The sequence below is a fragment of the Tachypleus tridentatus genome, chromosome 6, assembly GCF_004210375.1.
Source record: "Tachypleus tridentatus isolate NWPU-2018 chromosome 6, ASM421037v1, whole genome shotgun sequence".
In the NCBI taxonomy this organism is placed as follows: Eukaryota; Metazoa; Arthropoda; class Merostomata; order Xiphosura; family Limulidae; genus Tachypleus; species Tachypleus tridentatus.
In genome coordinates this window covers 35,908,605-35,927,698 of record NC_134830.1, presented here as the reverse complement: position 1 = coordinate 35,927,698, position 19,094 = coordinate 35,908,605, and the positions used below count along the sequence as shown (strand labels likewise).

At 31.6% G+C, this 19,094-nt stretch overlaps 1 protein-coding gene across 1 annotated transcript in view; it reads right to left on the bottom strand.

Moving 5' to 3' along the window:
• Window positions 1–7,231: 7,231 nt before the first annotated feature.
• Window positions 7,232–19,094, bottom strand: part of LOC143252246 (vesicle-associated membrane protein 7-like) — a 39,678-nt gene continuing 27,815 nt past the window's right edge. Inside the window, 1 exon segment of the mRNA XM_076504090.1 lies at window positions 7,232–17,154. Coding sequence (XP_076360205.1) covers window positions 17,092–17,154 — 63 coding nt within the window. The 3' untranslated portion in view covers window positions 7,232–17,091.

Below are 19,094 nucleotides of genomic sequence, written 5' to 3'. Positions count from 1 at the left end.
TTATTGAAATGACTTACATACTTCTCTAGTGAACCAAATAAAAAACAAAAATTTATCAAAACCATAAATAAGTCTTCCTCATTTAAACTTACTATATCGATTCCTCATTTAAACTTACTATATCATTTAAAACTTACTATATCAATTCCTCATTTAAACTTACTATATCAATTCCTTATTTAAACTTACTATATCAATTCCTCATTTAAACTTACTATATCGATTCCTTATTTAAACTTACTATATCAATTCCTTATTTAAACTTACTATATTGATTCCTTTAAGAATTGGAATAATTTCATAAAGTTACTTTTACTGTTACTTATTCAAACGACTGAATCAAACTAAGCTTCACAATATTAAACAAACATCTGAACCCTCGTTTCACATTTCTTTCTCCATAACCAAATAACTGTGTTAACCTACTATTTATTTATGATGGTAGCATTTTTATATCATCAATTTTTTCCCTTATTTATATACTGTTTCTAATTTTTCATGTATACACCTTTTACAGAACAAATCTTTCAGAGGTGTTCTATATATTGGTGATCAAAATATATGATATATATCAATAAATTAATAGTATCAGTAATAACATTAGTTATTAATAGCAGGAATAACTACAGATATACACTATTTTGTGCAAAGCACAACTACTTTTGAATATACCCAATTTTCACTGATGAAAATGTATAATCCTAATAAGTTAATATGAATTTGGTTTACAAGAAAGGCATTACCAGCAATAATTGGTTTGGGGTTTTATGGCACAAATCAAAATAAGCCAACTTCTTAAACATATGGTAACTTAGTCATGAAATATTAGTACTAACAATTGTTTAATGAAACATTTTGGAAATGCAATTATAAACACAAGAATAAGTAAGTAATAAAACTGAATATTTAAGACATTCACTTGTAAGTTATATTACTATTATAATTAAGTTTAACATACTGAATATGTAATGGTGTATAAATAGCTCACATTGTTTCTTATTTGATTACCAAACTTAAAGTACCCAACTTTAATCAGCAACAACTGATTTTGAAAGTTACATTTAGGCCATTATGACTATTACAATTACATTAAACATCTGGGTTTAAAATAAGATTTTAATTTTGGTCATTAATTATTTTTTTAATTACAAATACAAGTTGTTTTGTCTTACCATTTTAATTTATTTATTCTATGTTATTACTGTTTAAGATCCAAGTATCTCCAATATCAGGAATAACATAGTGCATTAGTTTCTATTTCATTTTTATATTAGCATGAAGTTAATATTCAAAAGTTTAAAAACTAAATTTTCATTACACATTGGCTAATTGAGTCGCATACGGATAGTTAATACACTCGCCTTTATCAATATTTATCGTAACTTAAGCGATCATGCTCATGCAAACCATAAAAGTCCTCGTTATACTGACATCAGCTCACATTTTTATGTCAAACAGGTCGCAATACGAACAACGAGAAAGATGAAAAATTAATTACCATTAATGATTTTTTCATGGACTTCTGGGGTAACTTGAACTACTATCTCACGTTCCTCCTCTTCCGACGCCGCCATGACAAACCCAACATTGGTTCGTTTGCCCTGTAATTATATTATCAAGTATGAAAATTGGAAATAAAAATATTTCGACGTCTATAGAAGAACTGAATAGATAGACTTCGTGATTTTTTTTATTTTTATGTGTTTTTTTTTTGCTATTCAGAACAAACTACATCAAAGTATATTTGTTTTTATTTACTTAGATTGTAAAATAATTGAAGACTTGTTGACTTTTTATCCGAGGGTCGCGGGTTCGAATCCCCGTCACACCAAACATGCTCGTCCTTCAGGCGTGGGTACGTTATAATGTTACAGTCAATCCCACTATCCATTGGTGAAAGAGTAGCTCAAGAGTTGGCGGTGGGTGATTATGACTATCTGCCTTCCCTCCATTCTTACACTTCAAAATTAGGGACGGCTAGCGCAGATAGCCTTTGTGTAGCTTTGCGCGAAATTCTAAACGAACCAAACCCACGGTGGATCGGTAGTAAGTTTAGAGACTTAGAACGCTAACATTAGGGTAGTCATTCCGTACAGTGGACACAGAAGATAAACCAATGTGGTTTGCGCGTATAAAATCAAATATATTGTCCCTAGTTGGCTCAGCGGCAAATTTGAAGGCGTAAAATGCTAAAACTCGAGTTTCGATATATGCGGCTGTACACGTAGGCCATTATAAGAGATTTACGCTTAACAACAAATAAACAAACATAACTTTATTCAGACTGTAAATTTCCCCTCTCTATATTGTTCAAAAAACGAGATTAGTAGTAACCCATAAATTTGGAGTAAACAGGTAAGATTATATTTTCAATTCCAGAATGATCAGATGTACCAACTCTTCACCAGTCATAGTGGGTAAAGGACAAGGTTATATAAATGCCACACCATCTCTTTAGGCCTATAAATAAAGCGACATTGTGACATTTAAGTAAAAATAAATAAATAAGTTGTTGTTGTTTTGGAATTTCGCACAAAGCTACTCGAGGGCTATCTGTGCTAGCCGTCCCTAATTTAGCAGTGTAAGACTAGAGGGAAGGCAGCTAGTCATCACCACCCACCGCCAACTCTTGGGCTACTCTTTTATCAACGAAAAGTGGGATTGACCGTAACATTATAACGCCCCCACGGCTGGGAGGGCGAGCATGTTTGGCGCTACTCGGGCGCGAACCCGCGACCCTCAGATTACGAAGCGCACGCCTTAACGCGCTAGGCCATGCCAGGCCCAAATAAATAAGTAATAAAGAAGTAGGAACAAGGGGGAAAACAAGTATAGGCTACTTAAATCTGTCACAAAAATATTTTGCAATCAAACAAATACAGTTAATATACACTTAGTACAGATGTAACAGTTATCTGTTTATTAAATAAAACCTATTTTTGGTAATATTTGACAGGAGTATGTAAGTTTGAGTTGCTTATTTTCATAACTACACACGTAACGTGATTCGTTTTACATTAACAAAAATATAAATTGGTCAGCATCTATAGCCTTTGTTATTAACCTTGACCATATTCTGAACCTACACTACATGGCCAAAAGTATGTGGACACCCGACCATCACACCTATATGTGCTTTTGAACATCTCATTCCAAAACCATGGGCATTAATATGGAGTTGGTCCCCCTTTGCTGCTATAACAGCCTCCACTCTTCTGGGAAGGCTTTTAAGCAGATTTCGAACATGGCTGCAGGGATTCGCTTCTGTTCAGCCACAAGAGCATTAGTGAGGTCGGGCGAGAATGCCTAGCTTGTAGTCGATGTTCCAATTCATCTGAAAGGTGTTCGATGGGGTTGAGATTAGGACTCTGTGCAAGCCAGTCAAGTTATTCCACACCATCCTCGGCAAACCATGTCTTCATGGATCTCGCTTTATGCACGGGGCATTGTCACACTGAAACAAAAGAGCTTCCCTAAACTGTTGCCACAAAGTTGGAAGCACTAAATTCTCTAGAATGTCATTATATGCTGTAGTATTAAGGTTTCCCTTCACTGGAGTTAAAGAGCCTAGGCTAAACCATGAAAAACAGCTCCGGACCATTGTTCCTCCTACAGCTGGTACTATGCATTCAGGCAGGTAGCATTCTCTTGGCACCTGCCAAACACAGATTCGTCCGGTAACTGCCAGATAGTGAAGCGTGATTCATCACTCCAGAGAATGAGTTTCCACTGCTCCAGAGTCCAATAGCAGTGTGTTTTACCTCACTCCAGTCGATGCTTGGCATTGCGCATGGTAACCTTAGGCTTGTGTGTGGCTGCTCGGGCATGGAAACGCATTTCGTGAAACTCCTGACGAATAGTTCTTGTGCTGAAGTTACTTCTAGAGGCAGTCTGGAACTCAGTAGTGAGTGTTGCAACTGTGGACAGACAATTTTTACGTTATACACGCTTCAGTACTCGGGTGTCCCTTTCTGTAAGCTTGTGTGGCCTACCGCTTTGTGTCTGAGTCGTTGTTGCTCCTAGATGTTTCCACTTCACAGGGCAGAAATTTGACGAACTGACTTGTTGGAAATGAGGCATCCTATGACAGTGCCACGTTGAAAGTCATTGAGCTCTTCAGTATGACCCATTCTACTGCCAATGTTTGTCTATGGAGATTGCATGGCCGTATGCTTGATTTTATGCACCTGTTAGCAATGAATGTGGCTGAAATAGCATAACCCACTAATTAGAATGGGTGTCTATATACTTTTGGCCATGTAATATATTCTTTTCCCATCTAAACAGTGTGCATAGTAATACTAGCGTAACATTATGCAGCTAGTGTTTAAATTTTCTTTATTGACATGTTAGTATTGTTGTCAGGCATTAGTATATAATCTACTTTTAAAATTAAATAAATGCCTGGAAGTTTATTAGTTATTAGAAACTGCATACTCTTTGTGTTTTTTTTAACTGTTGTTTAAGTTATGAATGTGAGAACTGTTGCATAAAACAAATGTTTAAGCCCAAAGAAAGTTAATTTGTGAGTTGAAAGTAAAAAGCAACATAAAAGAAGATCTGAATATAGTATAAAAGCACACTATGAATATCTATTTTCTTATTTTAATATACTATAATTTGGAATTTATTAGTTATTTTTCATTATGTTAATTTTTCACATAACATGAAATCAAGCAATTAAGTTGATGTCTTTTTAGCTGATATTCTTCTTTTTCATTATATTGTGGTTGTTGTTATTCCAATGGTTCCTGAAGCTAAGTTCTTGAGACTTGTCTTTGACAGTAAGCTTACATTCTTTCCTCACATAAAGCAGCTACGTGACAAGTGTACAAGGGTGCTGAACATTCACCGTCTTCTTTTCCACCCTTTAGGGAATGGATCGATGTTCTATGCTGAGGATCTGTTGTGCCCTCATTAAATCCAAACTGAACTATGGGTCCCTAGTTTATGGCTCTGCCAGTACCTCAGCTTTAATGACACTGGACCCCATTCACCATCTGGGGTATTGACTCTACATGGGGCTCCCCATACTTCTCCAGTGCAGAGTCTGTACACTGAGTCTCACAAACCCCCTCTTCATCTCCATCATTTTCAACACACTATCAAGCTTCAATCCTTACAACAGCATCACATCCAGGGTTGTTTCTTAATTTATCAGTGAGTTGTGCTCTTTTAGACTTCATATCCAGGCACAGGCTGAATTGGATCTGTTGTTGGATGATGTTGCAGAGTCTAATGATTAGCCCAACATGACATGGCTTATCATCATCTCTACCTGTAACTTTTTGTTAAATTATTTGAGGAAGGCAGATACTCCAAAACAAAAGTACCATCTTCTCTTTTCCAAACATTAATTGAACCATTCTTCTATTCCTGTTTTCATGGATGGTTCGAAGTCGGGTGACTCCATAAATTCTGCCATAGTTTATTATGGTTTGGTGGTTTCTCCCAGAATCCCCTCTATAGTTTCTGTGTTCACTGCTGAATAGTATGCTATTTCTCTTGCATTGTTCACATAAAAGCTATGCAGTACACTGACTGTAATACTTACACCAGCTCTCTACAACTCCGGAATTGCTTAAAGCTAGTTCTCACCTTGTTCTCTCAGACATTGTGAAACAACTGGTTCAGTTTATCATCCATTTCTCTCCAGTTTAATGGAAACTTGACCATCTCAATATTCTAGAGAATGAACATGCTGACACCGCAGCTAAGTTTGTCTGCTTTGATGCCTTCACAGCCATATCAAGGTTTTGGTTCTGTGATCAAGGACTTGTTTCATGCCAGTGAGCAATTTCACAACAAACCTTTCCAAATCAAACCTACACAGTTCACAACTGCCCACACTTTACTTTTGTGCTGAAATTATGAATGTCAGAAATGGTCCTATTAAGACATGTATTTTCTTGGAGTTTACCTCTTACACTGAATGGTATCAATGGCAATAGTGAGTGTTCAACTTGTCCTTGCCTTTAACGCTTTGCAGGTCATTGGCCTTTTTTATTTCTGTTTAGTTTTGTCTATTTTTCAGAAGTTGTTTCATTTTTATCTTATATTTACCCTTTATTGTATTTTACAGGTTGTTTGGTGCAGGTAAACCTATAGTTACTTTGCACCATAAACCAACCAACACTTAAAATAACAAGTTTGCAATTAATTTTTAAACTTGGCATTCTCATGGTGGTTTTTAAACTCATAACTTTAGATCTGTTGATGCTATAGACTTTACAATTTACATTAATATGAGTAGTAGTGTATCTGTAGTATTTATTAAGGTAAAGATGATATCCATTTGGGTTTTATCAAATGACCATTAACAAGTCACTGTAACATATGTCCTACTTAGAACATGTGCAGTAGTGCTATAGTTTGAACTCGACTTAATTTTCAGTTTTCATTAATCCAGACTAATGCTTCACATCAAAGTCTGGACCCATTTTCAGAAGAATTCAGTCATGTTTGTAGAAGTTGTCAGGATCATAAGGTAATTTCTTTATTTGTATCAAATAAACTTTGCCAGAATATGTCTTTGATATATTTAAATACATTTTCATATAGAAGCATACTATAAAATGTTTTTTGTTTTGATAAAAAGGCCAAAGTCTAGATAATACTATATAAAGGGTATATTCTACCCAAAGCCATTATTATTTTTTCTTTGCTTTTGGGTTTTAGTGCTTAACAATCCCTATTGCCTCTTGCTCAACCTTCACTTCATCTGTATTCCACAGATATTATAGCATACAAATGTTTGTCATAATCTGTTTGTCATAATGAAAAAAAAAACAATTAAGCTTCCACTTTTCTTAAGCTTTATATGAATAAACTGAGATTTAAGATAGAAATCAAACAACATAATTTTGTCTTTCTCCAATGTAAAGTGAGTATATTAGTAAAGCATAATCAAAGAAACATTTCTATTATTTAAGAAATGTAATATGTGACTTAATAAGAGAAATCTGGCATGGTAGGTTGTTAGGGTCCTTGACATGCAATTAGTATTGTTGGTTCAAAATGCCATCCCACCAAACATGCTCACCCTTTCAGACATGGGCATTATGATGTGAAAGTCAATCCCAATATATGTTGGCAGAAAAGTTGCCTAAGAGTTGAGAATGAGTGTTGATGACTAGCTGAATTCCCTTTTGTCTTTCACTGCTAATTAGGGATGACTTGTGCAGATAACCCTTGTGTAGCTTTAAGCAAAATTCAAAACAAAAAGAGTTAGTAAGAAGGAAAAAGCTGTTTTTATATACTCTTATTTACAATACACAAATAAAGAAATACATAACAATATCATTACTAATAAAAGGAAAACATTAAACAAAATTATCTAACTTAAAGGTTTCAACAGAATGCACCAAACCTATAATGGAAATATAATATACGATGCACACCCTTGGTCTATAAGCACAAATAAGATCCTACATTATTCTTTTACACATACAGCATTAGAAATATTATGCTATCAAACAACTTGTTTGTTTACAAGAATATTCTTCCTCAAGTCTGACAGTACATTTTCTTGAGAGGTATACAAACAATAAAGTTTTAACTTATTACAGGGTCTTAAGAGTAAAATATGCAGACACATTTCTCAAGGTACCAATAATAACAAAAGAACCACACAATAATAATAAATGTTGAATACAAAATACTATTAATATAATTCAGTCACCTTAAACAAGCCTAGTAAATACACAAGTATTATATTTATACCAAGCATCAAGCTCATAGATTTTGCTGACACTGCAATAAGTCTGTTAACCAATTCTCTTTATTATAGTATATTTTAAAGAATAACACAAAGATTATAATGGTAATTATGAATTTTTTTCTGTTAAGCAACCTGATAAAATCTTATTCTACTTAGTTTTAAATAATGTTTCTGGAAGGATTTTTGTTCTGTTTTTAACTTTAGTAGGAAATATACACTAATAAATACTACTTGCTGTTCATGGCAATGTCATTTAGTACATTTTAAAATTTTTAACTTTAATACATGCTGAACTTTTATAACTTCACAATCTTATCTTACGTTTGCATGATGGTGAAAAATTGTATTTTTTTTGTTCATTTAACTGCAATTCAAACAGACATATATTAGGATCTTATTTTTAAAGATATTGGTGCTATTCTACCAAAGTGACTGAATAATTAACTTAATTTCAATCCCTTCATTCTTCAACAGTTTTCTTCATGCCTGTGTCTGTTCCATTAGTTGTACAATGTGTTCTACACTACACCTCTTAATACATAAAATAAAAAATTAAAACACATACTTTTAGTGTAGATAACTATTTTACACCCAAAATATTCAAATACTAATTCACAAATCAAAACGTAATCCACTACCAATATTTTTAACATGTACACCAAGTAGATATTGTTTACACTTTTAAAAAAAACACCTTAATCAAATAAACATTAACAAAATTTATCTGAATTTGAAAAAAAATTAATATTTTGAAACAGGCTGGTAACTTCTCTTTCAATGTTTAAGGCACATTTAAATATCAAATTAGAAATCCCACTTCTGAAACTGTTGATCTTAGACCATTATTTAAAACAAAATCCAAATATTAAACTACCTCTTGTTTATATACTTCTATTTGAAAGTTAAAATTAAATACAGGTTAGGGTTTAAAAATTATTCATAGAGCCTAATTCTGCAACTTGGATCAGTCAATAAGTAAGATCAAACTTATTTTCAAGAAATACTTTCTATTTACATAATTAAAATAGAACAAAAACTTTTAGTCACAACAAATCTATTAAACAGGTGAGTTTTGGGAAACAAGGAATATTTTAATTTTGGCCTGAGATGTTTTTTTGTAAAAACAAATTTTCATAATGTTTTAAATCTTGCTGTATTCTCACAATCACAATAGGAAATGTTCTTTACTAATTCTTGCTTGACAGAGGAAAGATAATTACAATGCAAAATGATTAAATACACATTTACTATCAACATTAACACACTATTACAAGTGACACAGGTAAAAATTAGTTAATATTTTTGAGAAACATAAATAAACATCATTAACACATAACATTCTAAGCCAAGAATGTATCCCCTAACTTCACAATGAAAATAAACTAATAAAAATGTTTTGAAAAGGAGACAAAAATACACATTTATCTTGTATTTTAAGGTATTAAAGACTTACTTACATTTCAGTTTTATATTTTTAATTAAAACTTTTCTGTGTACTTCAATAAAATACCTTTACAGCCACTTACATTTCTACAGTGGACAACTGAGCATATTATTAACAAAAGCAATTATTAAAATCAGTACTTTCTATAATATATGTAAGTCAAATGTCAAAATGTTATAATTCTTCCCTCCTGCTCTGCTGGTATATCCAAAAATGGCATTTCCTTTATCTGTTTATCAATACATTTTCAGCCTATTTCATTATGTAAATAAAGCCCAAAAGAACTTCTGTTGGAGTTAGAACAAACTTCTAAGGCCATAAACTGTATAGACACATGGACAAGGATTAAACTGATAGCACAATACGAGGCCTAACAAATATGTGTCCTATGGGTGTGGCCACATGATAACTCATAACTGGCTAAGTAATTTTGGGAAAAAAAAAGACTGTATCATTTATGTTTTCTTTAAGGCAGATTGTTTGAATGTTGACTTATTTCCTAAGGCTTTCAAAAGCCCAGGGATAATAAAAGAAATTACAATATATGTCTTTGAAAGGTATCAGCATGCTCAAAACTAAAATACATTTACATTCTACAAGTAGTTTTGTATGTTATATTAACAGAAAATGCAAAAGTAATGCTTTTAACTTTATTCTTTAAAAGTTCGAATCTCTTAGGCACCTCTTTCATTTTATTACATTCATAATATATTTTGTACATCTGAAGTACAAACACACACAGAATTGAATTATTGTTCCCATTCCAAAAAATGCTGTCTTCCTATTTAAATGGGAAGAGTTGGACCAAACAAATTGCTAATTAAATGCATATACGGGGTCACTTATTGTGTACAACATTTCCATTTAAAAGATATATATATTTAAATATTCCCTTGTATAGTGTGAAAACTACCCTGAATTATCAACATTTTACAAGATGTATCTAACCCTTGCACTACAACTGGTAAGCAGTTATCTTTCATACTTTTAGGACTCGCAAATAGACTGTGCACTTCTGAATGAGGACTGCATATACTAATACTTTTTGTAAACTAAACTAAAAACAGAGGTGAATATGTACATTTACAGTACATCACTAGCTTGCTATTAACTCACCATTCATAAAAGAGATAGAATCTTTAAATTTAAAACATCATTTTATTAGAATTAAAAACATTTAAAATGTCTCAAGCTTAGGTAATATCACTTTAATAAAGATTTTTTAAGATGCCACTGAAAGTTCCATCTTTTGAAACCTTTCAGCTAATAAGGTCTCTTACTTTCATCTCTATCAATTTCTTGTACTTCCGTGTTTTCATAACATGGTGAGTGACACCAGACAGAGAGTAAACTTCTCAAAAATATTTGCAATCAGGAATGGTGATAATTGTTTAACAGTTCACAGTTCAGCCTATAAATTATGGTGAATTGTAATGGTCTAAACAAAAAGGAAGTCTATAGTGCTGTACTTACTGCTAGATACACTGTGGATTAGCCACAAAAATTCCAATACAGTTCAAGTTTTAGTCATGATTTATCTTATTTGATGACAGTACTGAAAATAATCATTTACAAAAAAGTTAGAAAAAAACTTTTGTTATTTTTCAATATACTTATGAAGTCTGAAACTTTTTGTTCATCTATATTTGTGACTGTTTTGTTTGTTTTTACTGATGTTAAATGTAAATGCATAAGTACAAAAACTAGTCACTGTATAACACATTACATAATAAACAGAACCCAACACTGTAAAACCATTTACTTTACAAAGTAACTGCATGTAACACTACTTCATTAATACAGAACAAAAATCTTTTAAACAGAAATCAACCATAACCTATATTTATTTAAAGTTATATTGCTATAAAAATGTCAGATAACTGCATTTAATGTTTATGTGAAGTACATTTGCCTAAATAGGCCTGCATGGTTAAGTCGTTAAGATATTTAATTCGTAATCTGAAGGTTGTGGATTAGAATCCTCATCTCATCAAACATGCTTGCTCTTTCAGCTGTGTGTGCATTATAATGTGACAGTCAGTCCTACTAACTTTTGGTAAAAGAGTAACCCAGGAATCAGCAGTTAGTGGTGATAATTGTCCTCCCTCTAGACTTACACTTCTAAATTAGGGACAGCTAGCACAAATAGCTTCCATGTAGCCTTTTATAATAATTCAAAAACAAACAAACAATTGCCTAAAGAAAAGAGTGGACAATGATTCCAGTTCTGTGCTCATATTTTCATCAGTACAGAAACCCAAATGCCAAACACTACAAGCAGATGCAACATGTGCAAATCTAAAAACCAAACACAAGCCAATTTAGAAAAAACGTCTGCTCAGTAACTGTTTACTATTAAATTTTCAAACAGTTCTGTTTTTTACTAATAACAAGAAAAAATATACAAAGTGTACATGAAAAACATAAAGCTGTAATAAATGGTTTCACTAAAATAGGAGAACATTATAGGAAAGCATGCTGTACTGTTCATTAAGAGTTCTGAAAAAAATAGTGTTATGTTGTTAAATCAGTTTGATAGTTGTAGTGAAACATCAGGTAAGGAACACGATAGCCTGGTGGTCATGAATCCCCTTGTGCAGGAACTTAGTTCACCCTGACATTTAAAGAAATAGGTATTATTTTAATCCTCTTAGATTTAACTGTTTTTGTTATCAACTAAACTCTTTATCTTCAAATAAAATACCAAGGTTAAATACCTCCCCCCTTATTTGTTTACACTCACCTTTAAAAACCTGTAATAGCCATACTATTAACAATATTAACATCACCTTACAAGGTTAAAATGATAACGTTTTGCTAATATTTGTTTATGTATTCATGGAAGGAATAAATATAGTTTCACTCAAATCAACAAACAATGTATGTATGCAAAATATTGTTTTTCATTTGCCACGATTTAACACCAATGAGTATGTTAAGTATCCAAGTGTCTCATTAAGTTTCTAACAATTCCTTAACAGGTTTAGATACTTGTTGAAAAAATTATGTTTCATTACAGAAGATGGTCTTATTAGGAAAGCATAGATTTTTATGGTTTAGACATACGCACTATAATGCTTGTTTGTACTTGGAGCAATTGTACAGTTCGAACCACTCACTAATGCCTCATATTAACAATTTTGTTGTGAGTTACAATATGCATCTTAATTTTAGTCCATTTCATTTAGTTATCACCTAAATTAGAATGTTTTTAATTTTCACATGCACCTATCAAGATGGCACCATGATGACTACATCAACTTATTTCACAAATAGACATTAAAATGAAGGATGCTTTGTTGAAATAATTCAAAACTGTTCCTTATATTCTTTAAAGGATGATGATGTCCTAGTTGAATAAAATTTCACATGCTTCAGTATAGTGATGGTGATAACTGTAAAGGAATCAGTGAGGAAAGGATAAGGTACTTCTTAAGATATAGATCAGAATATGTGATAACTTTAAATATATAACCATAATAGAAAAGATAAATACACTGTAGACTTTACATAGCTAGTGAAACTTTATACCACCGTATGAAAAAGAAATAAACATCACAGCAAATACTGAACAGAGAAGTCCTAGATAGTTTGATATTTACTCCAAAAATCCTGAAACAAATTATTGGAAATCTCTTGAATCTTAAAAATTAAAAAAAAAAAAAATGCTTTTATCTGTACCAGACTGATACAGGGAACTGTGAACAGAAAAGGTTAATTCCATAACCTACACAGGGGGCACACAATGAGGCAGACTCCTTGTCCTGTTATGGTTTGGTTTTTTTTGAATTTTGTGCAAAGCTATACAAGGGCTATCTGCATTAGCCTTCCTTAATTTAGCGGTGTAAGACTAGAGAGAAAGCAGCTAGTCATCACCACCTACCACCAACTCTTGGGCTACACTTTTACTAACAAATAGTGAGATTGACCATCACTTTACAATGCCCACATTGCTGAAACGATGAGCAGGTTTGGTGTGATGGGGATTTGAACCTGCAACCCTCAGATTATGAGTTGAGTGCCTTATCCACCTGGCCATGCTGGGCCTCCCATTATGATGAATAAATTTTAGTTCAGTCCAAATGTGACACACAAAAGAGTAAATTTTTTTTAAAGTTTTCCCACTGCTTTTATGTCATCCGCAAGAGAAACTGCTCCACTGAATACATAAAGTCCATCCAAGCTGAGCTTTAACAAACTACAGATGAGAAGTGTCAAGGTGAAAACAACTGAACTACCTGTGCAAACTACAAGTACTAAAATAATACCAGTTTGGCCCTTTAAGAATCACAGTGACTTAAACTCACAAATTAAGTTTGTTTTTTTTTAAATTGGTTGCTGAGTTATTAAAGATTTCTCATCACAAGCTTACACTCATTGGAATGAAAATTTTTGTATTTAAGTAAAATTTCATGTGCATATAAAAGGTTTCTATAATTATATACATTCAGCCTAAGAACACAAAAACCTTAAATCTAAGTTCATCATGTATAAATGTGCAATAATCAAACTTATTGCCAGTAGTTACTAGGATAACGTATCATTTCAACCTGTACATTGACTCTCTGTATAAGTTGTAAATATTCTGTTTCTAAAATTATGTATAATATGCTAGAATTTTGAAATACTTAACAATAAGGTTTCATAATAATCCTATTTTGGAGCACATTTTTATATAGTGATCATCCAAAATTTATTAAATGGAGAGCACAGAATCCCTAGAATCTTGTCACTTTTGGACAGCATAAATATGGAAGAAAATGATGTCAAACACTTTATATGTGTTAACATCAAATATTAGCAAACCCAACACCTAACTAAAATCTATTGAACACTGTGAGAAAAGTAGCCTATGTATAGAATGTTTACCTTTAGCACATATTAAGTTATTAGCATATAATTAATTTAGAAGATTATGCATTAGAAACATGGCCACACCGTACTGAATTCTGTGAAGATTCACTAAAAGCAGATGGTAGTTACATACACTTTTATGTTATCATATACCAAAATGATGAGTATAATGAGAGTTGAAAGAAAAAATGTAAATCAAATGTCTCCCTAACCTAAAAGAAAAACTTGATCAAAACAAGGGTGCTCTTAAACACATAGCAACTACAGAACATTGTCAATAGCATGCTACTTGTGCATACTCAAAAACCTATTAATATTTGGAATTTCGTAATTTTACCATTTTTATTTTAATAAATTACAAGAAGTTGCTTTGATTTTTTTATTACATTTTTAAGTTTTAAATGTAGATGTTTGAATTTGATATTTAAATTTTGAACAAATAACGTGAATTCACTCCCTTAATATTCATTGAATCTTGTTTATTCTGATTGTTTAATGAATAACCTATTTTGAGGAAAGCTTGGGTTATATGGTTAGCAGGGAAAACATGCACCTGAACTCTCAAGCTTCCAGAATTCCTACAAAAGAAACTGTCATATGGCTGTTCTTCTATTTAACATCATAGCTTTTATTCAAACTTATTGGTATCAATACTGACTGGTTATACTTGCAATCAAAACAATGAGCCATTAATGGCAATCTCCAGGAAGCTGCCACATTTATTCACCATGCCAAAGTGGTAAACAATTTTTCTGAAAGAGAAGTCAAGCTCATCAAGGACTTTTCAAACACCATGAACAAAGATGAAAAACAAAGGCAATCCATACTGTATGTAGTCATGAGACACCATTGTAATGTCCTAAATTTTACAAAGAAAACTCTCAAAAATATCCAACTTGTTTTTTGTGATTGTTTGATTTTCTAGACCATTCTGTATTGTGACACTTACATTATTATTAAACTCACTGATTAAATTGAATATTGATCACAGAGAACATGATTTTTCTATATGTATTAGTATATGTAACAGGTATATATACTGTAAAAGTGAACAATCTGAAACAATATTTTTCTCTAGTGGCAAGACTTTAAATGATATTTTTGACATCATACAACTATGGTCTCTTAGAATGGTCAATGTAACAGGAAAATACCCAGAGAGCATGCATTTTTTTTAGCTTTGAATCTTTCAGCACATCTTAATTAAGACATTAAAATGTGTTATTTTATTCTATTTATTCAATGAGAGTAAAGTTTGAAGGCACTACCTTTATTTCTGTAATACATTTCACCAAGGTGTCCTAAACTAAAAACAATTAAATATGGTAAATCTTTAAGAAAAATAGAATGTAAAAAAAATTTAAAAAATACATAAAACATGTACATCTATGAGTTAATGAAAATAAGTTCATTTAGTATTTCCATCACTAACAAGTAAACATAACCAAATGGAATGCAACTCACCCAACTTTTAATCAATGGTTTAGACAATATTTAGTTAACATTTTTTTCATTCAGATGCTGAACTTAATGTATCTAAAGCCAAGTCTTCACATAAATTTAATATCAAGAACAAGTGCCTCTATACAAAAGTTGGTAATATACAGTAATAGAAATGATTAAAGAAACAGTGAATATTATGGGAAGTGCTCCTCCTCTAACACATTAAAATTAATTGATTGTTTATATGATAATTAGCTGTATCCAACCAATCAGAAAAACCAGGTTTCAATCCCCATTGTGGGTAGAACAGATAACCCATTGTGTAGCTTTGGGCTTAACTACAAGAAAGAACTAACCAGTATTGCTCAAGAACAATGCCTACAAAAGTACAGATGGTCCTACTATTATCAGCAGTAGCATGGTGAATGAATTTATGGCTCTCAGAATAGACTTGCCAATAACAAATATATAGAAGCCAAAGTTTTGGCTAATGAAGGCCATTTCATGCACCAGACTGAGATAAAATTACATCTTTAAACTACGTTCTTTACAATTCACAAGGTTCCAATTACTTACATTCAAAATTTATTTAAACAATTATTATCAGTTTATTCTAATGAAATTTGGATTATAATATTAATGTACATGATAATACTAAGGCTTATATTATACAAGTTTGAACTCCTTTATTTTGAAAAGAAATGTGTATGGGTTTAAGTGGAGCCTGAGAAAATCAAATGGCAACTACGTAATTTGACTGAAAGGTAAACAAAAAAAAACAAACCAGTTGGAATATTTCATAAACTTATGGAGGCACAAAACAATATGTTCTGCTCTGTTTAACCAAATACAAAAAAAAGAACACTGTATAATGTATTTAAAGTTTCTTTGTATTTACGTGAACAATATGTTGTAATGACGACAAATGACCATTAGTTGCAACTACTTAATGTTTGGGTATAACCTGTGTGCATTTCCATAATTATCTCCAGTTTAAATGAAATTATTTACATATATATAGAAACATATACACACTATTATACTTCTCTACACAAAACAAGTTGAAGATAATATAAAATGTCAAATCACTATTAATATACATTATACATTATTAATATACATTAATACATTATACAAAGAATGAGTTTTTATCAAATATATCTCATATTTCAGTATATCTGAAAAGCCATGAGAAAGCTTAAACTGTGTAACCGTCAAGTCAACGTTCCATGCAGTATAAATTGTGTTACAACTTAAGTTCACATAACACAAAATTATACTATCAGCTTCTTAACCTATGTTGACTGTACAAATATGATACAAACATGAAACTAATAATTCAAAATGTGAGTTAGTTAACATGTTTTGAACACTGTAAAAAAAAGACATGAAACATATCAAAGTGTTTTGTTTGAAAGTTTAAACATGCATATATATAATTCCCAAGTTCAATAACAAAGAACTGAATATTTAAACTACCATTTCAGGTAAGTAACTTTATTTAACTTGTGTATTCCCAATCAATATATAGGGACCGTTTTGTGTTTAGAATAACACCAGAAGTGGAGTCTTGAATCTTCTCCCGGTCTTCTAAATTAACATACAAAAACTTAGGAAACTAGCTCATCTCTCACACACAGTTCGGCCAATTTAATCCACCACAGGATGCAGATACAATGATATAAAGAACAATCTGAGAAGTACAATACAAGATGACATTACAACAGTAGAACATACCAGACAATATATACAAATGCAAAAAGAAACAAACACAGAAATGAATATTTTATTTTGTTTTGTCATTGTACTTTAAAATTAGACTTTCTCACTTCTTCTTATATTGTTTCTAAGTGCTGAGTAATCAGGTTTTTTGTTTTTTTACCATGTTCAAATCAAGTTTATAATTTACATTAAAATAAAAATTTAACTATTATATTTAATGATTTGAATATTCAATTTTAAGTGTTAATACAAAATATTTCTCAATAAAAGCAATTTATAGGTGGCTTTCACAATACTACTGACAAAACCTCAAACAAATGTTGCAATGAATTAAAACAAAACTTTACATGCCTTGCTTTCATCATAAAAATATATAATTATTTCAGCCTGAATAAAAGACAAATATTCTTTATAAAAATTAATGATCCTGCAAGAACAGTTAAACAAATCACAAGCAAAAGAATAATATGAAGCAAATTCTAATGAAATTATCAGCATTTGTTAAATAATGCTGGGAGAATATATTTAGCATGTACTGAAAGAACTGGTCCTGCAATCTGGAACAAGTTCTCTCAGGATACTGATTCAGAAGATCAATGCTCCCCCATATGTTGGAAATCCTATTCAAAACAATTCCTCAAGAACTTGGTGTGGACAGAAGCAGTTCACAAAACTATCTACAAATACTCTCAGATTATTGGCTTTTTGGATCAGTACTTGTCTGTCTGTGAGCTTCCCCTGAGCACATAGAAGTATCAGTATCATGTGTGCACTAAATATCAACTATACCTCATCCCAGCAGAAACCTAGTCAAGAACAAACTGAAAACAATGGTGGTTTATTATTTAGGTATGCAATGGTTAAATTGTTGGTTCAATCATCACAGTGAGCTTGTACTTATATAAGCATTTGAAAATATGTAGCACTAATTCTAAACTATTCAAGGGCACAACTCATTTAAAACAATGTAGTTTTTCTCACATGGCAAAATTTTAAGTAACAACTTGAAAGAAACTTGAAGCCTACTTTATCATTCAGTTTGCCACCATTGAGCCACAATAAAACCTAAAGAATAACTTAGGCTAAATACCATATACAAATTTGTCCTATGCATTTTAAGCCCATTTAGAAAACACACCATGAAATTATTTCTAGATACAGATACAATACATTGAAAAACAAAGAGAGTAAGAAAGACCTAAACATGTAGTAATTTATCTCCTGCTACAGATACAAAACATCAAAAAGTTACAAAAGTGACAAATTATCAAATTAAGCTTAAGTAGGCATGACTATCAGAAAAAAAAAATTAGGCTGTTGTGGAAAATAAGAATGAAGTAGCATAATATTACAACTTTATTTACTACGATATAGTTCATAAAAACATGCACATTAGTTATTTTGTAACAGTTGGCTTATAACAAATTTCTCTTTTTTTATATATCTGTTACTGCTGGCATGATGGCTTCCACAAAATGTTTTTACCCACATGAAATTTTTGGTAATGTGATAATGACTACAACTAAACAGGATCACCTAGTGAAAAAACTCATTTTGGTACTTGTAATTCTATAATTTAGTTGTTCATTTTCTATCAAAATACTGACACAAACCTTCTTTGCTGTCACTGACATACAAAGGACCTTCAAAGAAAACAATCTGACAGATTTAGAAAAAAATACTCACAAAACAAATGCCAAAATATTTTTGTCTCACGATACTAGGATATTTGGGCAATTGTTTGAGAAATTAGGGATGCTACAAAAATACAACAAATAAGAAATGTAAGAGCCACTGAGAGGGCTACTTAAATTGTATGAAGTGAAATATTATACAAATAAACAGATGTTGTTAAAAACAAAATCTAGAAATTAATAATGATTTAATACACACCATAAAAGAAGTACATGT